Source organism: Seriola dumerili, unplaced genomic scaffold (assembly GCF_002260705.1).
Source record: "Seriola dumerili isolate Sdu_G_001 unplaced genomic scaffold, Sdu_1.0 BDQW01000066.1, whole genome shotgun sequence".
Lineage (NCBI taxonomy): Eukaryota > Metazoa > Chordata > Actinopteri > Carangiformes > Carangidae > Seriola > Seriola dumerili.
Genome location: NW_019174321.1, coordinates 2,139,737 through 2,151,310, shown reverse-complemented (window position 1 = coordinate 2,151,310; position 11,574 = coordinate 2,139,737). Strand labels below are relative to the sequence as shown.

The 11,574-nt window shown below is 44.0% G+C and overlaps 2 protein-coding genes across 4 annotated transcripts in view; one reads left to right on the top strand and one right to left on the bottom strand.

Moving 5' to 3' along the window:
- The first annotated feature begins 695 nt into the window (after positions 1 to 695).
- LOC111219390 (pyruvate dehydrogenase [acetyl-transferring]-phosphatase 1, mitochondrial-like) lies at positions 696 to 7,010 on the top strand. The gene is made up of 7 exons (XM_022742051.1): positions 696 to 875; positions 1,739 to 2,023; positions 2,104 to 2,532; positions 3,071 to 3,171; positions 3,504 to 4,072; positions 5,650 to 5,962; positions 6,388 to 7,010. Exons 2-6 carry the CDS (start codon positions 1,832 to 1,834, stop codon positions 5,922 to 5,924), a joined length of 1,566 nt encoding a protein of 521 aa, XP_022597772.1. The 5' UTR covers positions 696 to 875; positions 1,739 to 1,831; the 3' UTR covers positions 5,925 to 5,962; positions 6,388 to 7,010.
- A 466-nt stretch (positions 7,011 to 7,476) lies between these two features.
- LOC111219389 (RNA-binding protein 39-like) overlaps positions 7,477 to 11,574 on the bottom strand; it is a 17,218-nt gene continuing 13,120 nt past the window's right edge. For all 3 annotated transcript variants that reach the window (XM_022742049.1, XM_022742048.1, XM_022742050.1), the window contains 9 exons: positions 10,502 to 10,654; positions 10,151 to 10,288; positions 9,970 to 10,035; positions 9,266 to 9,470; positions 9,069 to 9,155; positions 8,703 to 8,946; positions 8,377 to 8,482; positions 7,970 to 8,048; positions 7,477 to 7,885 (listed from right to left, as the gene is read on the bottom strand). In XM_022742049.1, coding sequence (XP_022597770.1) covers positions 7,782 to 7,885; positions 7,970 to 8,048; positions 8,377 to 8,482; positions 8,703 to 8,946; positions 9,069 to 9,155; positions 9,266 to 9,470; positions 9,970 to 10,035; positions 10,151 to 10,288; positions 10,502 to 10,654 — 1,182 coding nt within the window. In that variant the 3' untranslated portion in view covers positions 7,477 to 7,781. The remainder of the gene's footprint in view (positions 7,886 to 7,969; positions 8,049 to 8,376; positions 8,483 to 8,702; positions 8,947 to 9,068; positions 9,156 to 9,265; positions 9,471 to 9,969; positions 10,036 to 10,150; positions 10,289 to 10,501; positions 10,655 to 11,574) is intronic.

The window sequence follows — 11,574 nt, the reverse complement described above, 5'->3', positions numbered from 1 at the left end:
ACAGTCTCGTCATAGCAAATACAACTGGGCTCAACCGCTGAAGCTCAGACACAGCCCATGTGCATCCCTTTTTCCATCTGTATCCATTCCTGTGGAGATATACTGTCCACACCCCAAAACCTGGCCACGCATCATGGTGGAGAACACCGAGCAAACAGATGCACCGTGCTGGTGGTTCTCCTGGTTCAGGGAGCCTCCGTTCCAGCTGCTTTTACCTGCTCTGCTGCAGTTAGACGTTAGGTCCTTCAGGTGTAAAGGTGTCAACCTTTAGTTCAAGATTTAAGATTCAAAAGAACTTTATTGTCTATCACATAGTGATAGAAAATTGTCTTAGGTTAGTGGCTCAAAAATTACATAAAAAACAAACAAACAAAACGAAAGAAGCATAAACATAAAATTGCATTAAAACACAACAGTTCCATGAATAAATGTCTGTTTGACCATGTTCAAGATGGACGTCACAGTGGGAATAAAGAGTTTTTATATGTTCTCTTTTAGGTTAGAGGTTCCTCCTTCTGTCCGTTAACTCTCAATGAAAATAATGATGAATCTTAAGTATTTTTTTTACAAACACTGAACACAGTGAGGGGGCGGGGCTGCACAGAGAGCACCAGCAGGTTTATAGATTACTGATTGCTGAATGAGATATGAAAGCCGTCAAAGGTCACATTTGGCTACAAGGCCACAGACAGAAACAAAGAAAGAGCCTGAGAGAGTAGACGAGCAACCTTCAACAACACACCTGTGTGGCTGCATGAATAGGCCGTGATCGCTGTGAAAAGAACTGATCTGCTTCAGGAAACAAGTAACAGACACCTTCACGTGGACTGAGGAGGAAGACTTAACCAGAACCTAAACACCGCAACAAACACACGGTGACTTTCAGCTTCATTAATCTTCTGTTCAGCTTTTAGCCAGAGCCACAGGATAAAATCTGTTTTCATCAGCTTTTATCACAGATGCTCCTTTTCAGTATCACAACTTTTATACCTCAGACAAAAGGATGCCAAGTACACTCAGGTTTGTAATGCACAAAATGACAATGTACCTGGAAGTGTACCAGAGAGAAGAGAACGTGGGTGGTTGGCGGGAGGTGTAGACAGTGCAGGTAGTGAACAAACAGACTACAGGAAATAAAATGCAGCATTTACAGGAAACCCATGGGTAAACACCCTTCAAGGTGAGTGTTGAACAGCAGCCGTTTGACTGCAGGAGGTGGAGGTGAAGAGAGTCCATTAGCTCGGAGACAAAACCTGGACGATGCTGGTTCTCCTGCTATAGGTCTCCTCCAGGTCCTGTTGCGTTTGTTCTTCTTCTCAGTCCATTCAACTAATCAATCTTCATTCCACCAAGCTAATCTAAGCAACATCACCACTGCTTCCTGGAGTCCTGAGTACATTCTGTATATTAAGAATGTCAAACAGCTACTGATCAGGTGAACTGGTGTCCAGGCTTCAGTTTCCATTTGGAAAACTGTTGATCTGTATGTTCCAGTGTGGACCTGATAACTGACTCCAGATAGATATTACTAAATGCATCATTTTTAAAGATATGGACCAAACAGATCTGCAGAGAATTAGCCGCTGATCTTCTGTAACTATTAGAGGCTGGTGGTGAAGAACACCTGAACAGTTCTGTCAGGAGTGAGGGGGAAAGTGAGATAGATTTGAAGACCACCATCAGTAGGCTACAGTTAACACTGAACACTGCGCTGATGCTTCTTTTGATTCTCATGCAGGTTTTGTTCTATTGGTTCTTTGGCTGGTTCTCTGACTGGTTCTCTGACTGGTACTCCCACTGGTTCTTCCATTGGCTCTCCCAGTGAACAGCCATGCTTGGAAGAACAGGAACCTTCAGTGGACGTTGCAGGTTTGACCTCCAACAGTGCTGCTCTTTCTCCTCTCTTCAACCTCCCCCTGACCTCCCCAAACATTATTACCCAGCAGGCAGTGGGGACAGGAATTACAGGAGGGGGCAGGAGGCGGGACAGATGAACTCTGCTCAGATCAACCGCATCCTAAAGGTGAGACAGATCCATCAATCAAGCTGTCAATCAATTAACTAGTCAAACTACTGAACTGTCTGTCTGTCGTCTATTGCCAGGCCAACGAACACAGCCACAAACTCCCAAGAGGCCCCGCCTCCCATGGTGTCCTGGGTTTCCACAGCAACATGTTGCCATCCAACCACCCTGGCGAGGATCGTCGCAGCAGCGCCACCTGCCTGCCGGGCCGTGGCGGCGTGCTGCTCGGTGTGTTTGATGGCCACGCAGGGCCGGCATGCGCCCACACCATCAGCCAGAGGCTCTTCTATTACATCGCTGTGGCAACACTGCCACTGAGGATACTGGCGGAGATCGAACGGGCGGTGGAGGAGGAACGGGCCGTACCGCCATTGTTGGAGTGGCACAAACACCCCCAAGACCACAGCTGCCCTGACGGAGGAGCGATCTCCTTCCACAGCCTCCGAAACTACTGGCAGGAGAGGCTGGAGGACGAAGGCCAGGAGGAGGAGGAGGAGGAGGAGGAAGAGGTAACCAGGGGTCCAGACATGTCAAATCAATAAACCAGACTAGAGGTCTTCACAGGTTCCATCTTGGACCCAAAAAATGGAAAACCTGAACCTGATATGCATGAATTAATTTTTTTTTTTTAAAAGAGACCTTATTTAAAAGTGAGCAACCAGACCTGGACAGAGTGAAATAATTTGGACCCAGCCTGACTCAGGTCCTGGGTTGGGTCTCAGTTACTAGGAACCAAGTGGACCTGTGAAGACTTCTAAACTAGACAACAGTGTTCAGACAATCTGACCGTCAAATATGTGTGAAGCCTGACATCTGGAGGTGAAAGCAGGTACTGACCGGTCCGGCTGCTATTGGCTGATCTCTAGTACCAGGTGAGAGCAGATCAACATACTCACCGCAACACGATGGTTTCCGTGTCTGCAGTTTGTTGGATTCATGATTAAAAAATATTCTGTATTGTTATGTAATATTAAGTTTGTCCTCATCAGCTCTAAAGCTTTCATGTCCTGTGATGTCATTATCTGTCTCCTCTCTGATTGGTTACAGGATGGCGGCAGGGTAACATCAGCGCTGGTGAATGCTTTCTGTCGCCTCGACTATGATCTGTCTGTGGAGGCCCAGGTCCACCTGTCCATGTCCTCACCCAGGTCCTGATTTTTACACTCCATCTTTTTGACTCCTTTAAACTTCAGTTTAAACTCTACTGTGACAGGTTTGGATTTTTAAAGTCTATCTGAATGAAACAGTCTCATGTCCATCTCTCCATGTAGTGGTCTCTTCCTAATATGAATGCATTCTAAGAGATGGAGGACGAAGTCCAACATTTGTCAACACCACAACAAACTTGTTTTTTATGTTGTGTTTGAGAGAGTGCCGTTCAGCTGTGGGACAGACATTAATAGAAAATTTAGATTTTCTTTGACATTTACATATCAGTTCCTTACTTATCACCAGCTGAATTCTCCCTTTCTGTCCACAGACGGGTGTCTCTCCCTGGGGAAGGGTTGTCTCTCTCCAACCCCCTCCGGGTGGCGCTGTCCGGCTGCACTGCCTGTGTCGCCCATATCTCCAACGGCATCCTACATGTGGCCAACCTTGGTGACAGTCGGGCTGTTCTGGGTGTCCAGGAGCCGAACGGGGGCTGGTCAGCGGTCAGCCTCACCAATGACCACAACGCACAGAACCCCGATGAGCTGCAAAGGATCCTGGGAGAACACCCGCAGTCTGAGAGCAGGACGGTGGTCCGCCATGATCGCATGCTGGGTCTGCTGCTGCCGTTCAGGGCGTTTGGAGATGTCCGCTTCAAATGGAGCGCAGAGATGCTGAGTCGAGTCTACGAAACTCGACCGGACGTCATGTCTGCGGTCAGCGAGGCTGTCCGGATGCTGCCGCCACACTACCTGACACCACCCTACCTGAGCGCCCAGCCAGAGGTCACCCGACACTGCATCAGACCTTCTGACAAGTTCCTGGTCCTGGCAACTGATGGACTATGGGAGCTGATGCACCGACAGACTGTGGTCCAGCTGGTGGGGGAACAACTGACAGGTCAGAGAACTAAGATCCTCACTAAATCTATAGTAAACTGAATATCTGAGTCTAAACTGGACTGACTATAAATATATATATAATCACACTGAAATTATAACATCTCAATTACTGCAAGACAAATAGATCTTAAATGTGGATTTGAAAGTGTTTAAAATTCATGACCAAAATCATCATACATTCTGTCAATGTGTTACTTATGGATGGAAATATAGTTTGCTCGGGACCCCCCAGAAACCCCCTCAAGGCCTCCTGGGGGTCCATGGACCCCACTTTGAGAACCATTGCTTTAAAAAAGTTTATGGAATAATAAGGAGGTGTGACTGTTTAGACCACCCAAAGGAGTATAGTGTTGCATTTGTTAGGAGGATAGTAGCATCCCCGGTTTATTTATGTACTTGTACTGTAGTTCACTTAATGCACCTTGAACACACCATAGGAGCTAACAGAAAGAGAAAACAAAAATAAAAAAATGAACATCTTCTCATATAATAGGCTTGTGATAACATACAATTTTACATTTGCTCCAGAGAATAAATTTATCTTTATCATAAGTTATTTCCATTTATACAAGTTAGTTCCGACCATGCAATTTGATTGGACGAGAGGCATTCCATGAGTGCTGATACGTACAGATTACAACAGCACTGGGACTTTTAACGACATGTATCACTCCGCTATTAACCGTTAGTTAGCGTTACAGTAACGGTCGTTATCTATCTCAGATTGTAACAACAAACTGTTTAAAATAGGTGTTTCGTGAAAGGAATACCCACTTTAAACCGTTCTAGCTCAATGACGATATCTGATAGTGCTCAAAATAATCATATTAAATTCAATATTCAAATGTTCACGTTTTCTGTTCCCTGTCGTTAAAGTAAACAAAAACATGCACGTCTCTGGATAAACGATAGCCCAATTTATAACTACTGCAAAATTATAAAAAAAAAAAATGCACTGCATGAAAAATAAAATGAAACACATACCAACCTTGTGCCTCTATCAACCATTTGCTGAACGAACAAATGATATCAAAATGTCCTTTTAGAAAGCACTATGTTATCTCGCTCTACTTTTTTTTCCCTTGCTGCTGTTATCTTACTTCAAAATATTAGCATGCCCTTTGCAATAAAACCAGCGGAAAAAAACAAAAACCATTTGGCTTCAGTAAATGTATGTATGTATAAAATGATTAAACATAAGGCTATCACATTATGAAATTATGCTTAACCCCACTAGAGGTCATTTAAAATCAGCCAAAACATGGATATGAAGCTGGTGCATCGAGCTATAGACTAATAGATGGAGAAAAGTAGAGGACTGAGGATGGAGCCCTGAGGAACGCCTAAGTATGGAGGTGAACCGTTATAAGAGACAGTGGTAAGTTGTATTTAACAGTCTATTACATATTGTAGGGGAGTCGCAGTGAAGTTTATATTATTCCCCTGTTGTTTACATTAAAGTGAGACACCTCACACCCGAGCCATCACTTGGAGGGTACAGGTCAGTTTAAGTTTAAATGATGAGAAGAGTTGGAGTGTAAGTGTAAACAGCAGAAGTTGTTTGTCTTTGTACAGGCATTCAGCAGCAGAGACCCATAGTTCCCAGCATGGGCATGACACTTGGCGGCTTGCAGCACCTCCTGCTGGAGAGGAGGGGACGAGTTATGTCTGTGCTGGAGGACCAAAATACTGCCACGCATCTGCTTCGCCATGCCTTGGGAGATGATGGGTATGGGGCAGTGGCACCAAACCGTCTCGCCAAGATGCTGAGTCTGCCGGCAGATCTGGCCAGGAGGTACCGCGATGACATCACCATCACTGTCATACACCTAAATGAGCCCGATGTTTAATCAGAGCAACTGTGGGAGTTAACCTGCTCAATAACCAGGTAACAAATTATGATAATAATAAACTTTTTTACTCTAAACTAAAAACTACTTTTACTCTAAAATCCTAAATAAAATAAACTCCTGGTTCAGACATTATGGGTTTTCCTCCAAAATTAGGTCCTGTTTGTTTTTTTTGTTTACCCCATTTATATCAGCAAGGCTAGGCTAAATAACAGAAACACCTCTTTGTATAATGCAACACAGTTCAGCAGAAACACAGACTACAGCCTCTGAAATGATAAGTTGAATCAACACGTCTACAAAACATTTTTTACATTAGAACATTCATGAAGGAGGATTTATTACAGGACAGTCGGAACAGACTTAGTCTGAGCTGGGTGGACCTAATAAACTGGACCCTGGGTGTGTATATACAAAACTGTATACAAGGTATGTTCAGATTCTTCTCCATCATTCCCACCAGGAGGTGTCTGATCATTCTGCAGCAGGACAGTGACTCCAAACATACAGCTGGAGTCATAAAGAACTATCCTCAGAGACAAGAACAAGGAGTCCTGCAACAGATGGTCTAGTCCCCACATAGTCCTGATCTCAACATCGTGGAGTCAGTCTGGGATTACATGAAGACACAGAGAAAGACTTGATCCACAGAATAACTGTGGCAGGTTCTGGAAGATGCTGAAACAACCTACCTGCCAAGTACGTGAAGAACTATGTCCAGGTGTACCAAGGAGAATATTTCACTGTTTGCAGAATGAATGTTTGGAAATCAAAAATGTGATATTTCCTGTTGATATACTTATGCAGGAGACATAAAGTAAGTCTATGACAAATGTTTTTGTGAAACATTTGAAGAACAGACTGCAACAAACAGCTACTGCATCTTTTCCTTCAATTAACAGTTTAACGAACATTCGTTTTTCTGTTTTTATGCTTTTCACAGAACAGTTGACTGTGTGTAAACAGACTAAACTGCTCAGACACTGAATGAACCATTTCCACTGGTCCAGGTTTTTTAAATAATTATTTGTATATGCAGCTTTGACCTTTTGTTTGTAAATTATTTAATGATCCAGGTATTTTTTGCAATATGTGCAATATTTAGAAATTAATTATTTACCAAAATGTAGGAAGAATGAAAATGACATACTGACCTACGCATCATTTTCACCCTCACATATGGTTGAATGTGATAAAAAGTTAAAAAAGGAAATTAATAGTATGTTTCATTTGTAAATCAGACCATAGTAAAGATAGACCCACTTCTTTTTAACTAGATGGTGAATTTGAAAATAAATAGAATGATATTTTCATGTGGTGTCCGATCAGCTGCAGCGTCCGATCACGAGCAGGTTTCTATAAAGGGCTCTACATCACAGGTGTCTGGGTCCTCGTTAATCCTCCCAGCCAATCAGAATCCAGTACTCTCAGTGATCATGGTCTACATACAGCAGGATCCAAAAGGCTGGTGTGAAAGTGACTTCACTGGTTGTACATTATGTAAAAAAAACCATAATGTCCTGTCAGTAGAAGACAAGGCAGCAGCTCTGAGTGACTTGAAAATAAAATTTAATCAACATTTTTACAAAATCAAATCTCAATTAGAAAAACAGTTAAATACCAAACAGCTTCAAACCAACCAATCAGCTGATACCATCTTCATCATCACCAGCCAGCCTCCTCACAGCTCACAGAGCTCAATCATTGGATGATACTCAGGGAGGGGCAGGGCAGAAAAACAAAAACAAAAAACAGCATCCTCAGACTCATCTGTGTCAACCAATAGGAGAGGATGATATAAAAGAGGGGCAGGCTCTAATGTCCAGTGTCCGATCAAAGGGCAGTGTTGTTGGTGAGTCACCGTCGTGGGGGCGCGGCCATTAGCTGTGTGGCGGTGACTGACTCTGGGAACAGGTTGTGGTAAGTGGGCAGGGGGACGTACGCCGCCGTGATCATCTTACCTAGAACGATAGGTGAGACATCAGAGCGGTACTCTGATTGGTCCACAGCATAGAACACAGGTGTGATGTGATAGGAAGTATTACCTGCAAAGTATCTTCCGTGTAGGGCGTTGACGGCAGCCATGGCAGCTGGGATCGACGGACACTTAACATAGACGTTTCCCTGAACACAAGCAGAGGTCAGAGGTCAGAGGTCAAACTGACAGGTCACAGGTGAGAAACGTAAAAAGGTACAGAATAAATCAAATTAAACTGTCTAAAAAATGTCCATTACAATATCCAGAGCTCGAAGTGATGTCCTGAAAAGTTTTAAAACGAACTAAAATGATTGATTATCAAAAGAGTTGAATTTTCTTTCAATTGAATAACCAATTAATTGACTAAAGCTCTAATGAATTCTACAGAAGTCAAGGGGCTGTTAGTCATGAATCGCCCTGTAGGTCAGAGGTCACATTAACTGCATTCATGTTCAGGTCAGAGGTCATGTGTACCTCAGTGGAGTTCTTGTCGACGTATATGTGAACGACTCCACCATGTTTGTTACACTCCTCTATGACATCATGCTGGATATCCATCTCCCAACCAGGAGCCTCCTCACTGAAACACACACAGAGCACAGTGTTCAAGTACATGACACCACACACATACACACAGATGCAGAGGAAGGTGTGTTTAAATTTATCAATTAGAGGCTAATTTACAGTCTGTATGTTCTCAATGCTGCTCAACACATACACATGAAAATAAACCTTACAGCACAGATCAATAAAAAAATACAGTCAGACACACAGGTGCAGAGACAGACAGGTGTGTGTACCTGTTGGGGTTGAACATGTTAGACAGCTGGAAGCAGTGTGTGGCGAGTGGCTGAGAGGGAAGATTCAGAGCAGCCGAGTTCATGTTCATGTTGAGAGCTGGATTCATTGCCGGGTTCATTGCCGGGTTCATTGCCGGATTCATGGCCGGGTTCATTGCCGGATTCATGGCCGGATTCATGGCCGGATTCATTGCCGGGTTCATGGCCGGGTTCATGGCCGGGTTCATGGCCGGGTTCATGGCAGCTGAAACACACAAGTACACAGAGAATAAACACACACACATACATTTGAAAAGTACAATCAGAAGGAATTCAAGTGACTATCACCCAAAGTTAGTCTTTGTGTGTGTGTGTGTGTGTGTGTACCTGACACAGCAGCCATGGCTCCTATAGCGATAGCTCCACTCATCTGTAGAGCCTGCTGAGCAGCAGGAGGGATCTGTAGACCTGTACCTGCATGAACACATGAACACAACCTGATACTCAGTCAGTCAGTCTCTGGGCTCAGCTGGAGGTTAAACGCGGAGGTTTATGTCAGCACGTGGATGCTAAAGCATTCTCACCCTCAGCAAGTCGGGCCATGAGCTGCAGTCGCCCTGTGGTTCCCAAGTCGATGCCGGTGCGCTCGAGCTCGTCGCTGTCGAGGAAAGACGACGCTGTGGAGGCGTCGGTCCGCTCCGTCACGTGACCAACCTTCATGGGGCGACCAGCCAGCTCGAAGCCGTTCAGCTGCTCCAGAGCTTTCTTGGCACACTCTGCGTCTGCAAACTGACACACAGGAAATGAAACTAGAGTTCTGCTTCTCTGAACTGAATGTGAGTGGACATGTGGGTCACACATGTTGATGGGTGTTTCTTTTTGTACAGACTGTGAGTGTAATGTTATTTAACAAACCACAATGTAAAGAAATCAGGAGTACACAAACCACGACATCTGTGAAACAAACATGAGAAAACTTGGTTTTATCGATGTAAATGGATGGACATGAAATAATGTTTTGTGATATTATTAGAAAAGTTCTTGTAAAAACAGAATAATTTGGTATCTAAGAATAAAGAACAAATATTTCAGATCAAGAGAAAAATGAAAAAAGAATCTGATAAAAATGAGCTTCTGGTTTCTACAAGAAACTGAGCAAATATTTTTGTCATGGAAGCCACAACACAGTGGTGTACAGGCTGACCAGGATGATTAGAATGAGAAGATAATCATTAGATTAATCAATCATATCAATAATCAATCATAACGCTGATGATGAAGAACTTACAGTGATGAAGCCATAGCCTTTAGATCGTCCAGTCTCACTGTCCATCATCAGCTGGATGCTCTCAATCTGAGAAACAACAAACAGAACCCAGCTGTCAGAGGTCTGTCTGTGTGTGTGTGTTTTTCCATACACATAAACATATATAGTTATACATGTAGTTAAATATGTTGTTGATGCTGACCCGTCCAAATGGCTCAAAGATTCCTCTCAGCATCTCCTCAGTGATGTTGAAGTGCAGAGAGCCGACGTACAGTCTCATCGGTCCTGATGTTCCCTTCTGCAGGTTGTTGGCTGCTGCTGCTGCTCGGTTCTTCTCAGCCTGAAAACGTTTAAATGTTTTAAATGAATCCACTGGTCACATCACTGTAGAAGTACGATTACATGACAATTACAGTTCTCTGTGAAGACAGTGTGGAGTGATGCAGACTGACAACTCTGGACAGAAGGAGGAGATCTGCTGCATTTAAACAGTACTAAAGAGTGTGTGTGTGTGTGTGTTTATGTGTGTGAGAGAGTGTGTGAGTGTGCGTACCTGTGAGGCCTGTACAATGATGGGAACTCCCAGCAGCCTTTGCCCCGTCAGTCCAATGGCCAGAGGAACCGAGTTTGCCTCCACAAACTCGATGTAGGCAATGCCCTTCGACCTGCGGGAGTTCCTGTCAGAGATCATCCTCACGTCCCGGACCTGCAGAGGGACCACAGCAACCATTACCATGGTAACAATCCACTGGCAACACTATTACCAACACCAACATGGTGGTGACAGAGTGTAAACAACTACGGCTGCAACAATTAGTCAATTAATGGATCAAGAGAAAATAATCAAAATAATTTTGATTAACAATTAATTGCTTAAATCAGGGGTCCCCAAACTACGGCCCGCGGGCCACATCCGGCCCGCCAAAGCAATTGGAGTGGCCCACTTAACGATCCCAGACAATCCCTCTAAACATCAACCAATTTTTATTAAATTGCATTTTCCTATCATAACATCATAACATATCCGTACTTAAAGGTTGGCATTCTAATTAAAATTGACCATAGTTATGAGCTATTTATAGTTAATAGTGGCTCATCTTCACCTCCTCACACAATGGTATATTCTGACGTGACTTTGATCGTGGCCGAGCCAGCGTCAAGCTGCAAAGTTCTGAGGTGGGAATCTGTCATGAAGGTGGTTGTGTCCTGCAAACTTCATCAGAGCAAACGGACTTAAACACAGGCAGTTCCAAGCCTTTCTCTCCGAGCTAGAATCAGCCCACGGAGACGTGCTTTACCACACTGAAGTCCGCTGGTTAAGCCGGGGCAGAGTTTTGAAGCGTTTTTACGACCTGCTACCCAAAATCAATGCCTTTCTCCTGACAAAGGGAAAAACTGTCCCAGAGCTGATCGACACAGAATGGAAATGGGACCTCGCCTTTATTAACAGATGTGTCAGAAATTTTAAACGGCCTCAACTTGCAGCTCCAAGGCAAGGGAAAACTAATCTGACATGTATTCCCACATCAAAGTATTTGAGCTTAAACTAGCGCTGCTTATTGGACAGGTGCAAAAACAAGACTTCACCCATCTCCCTGCTACTCGAAGCCTCTCAGCTGAGAAACC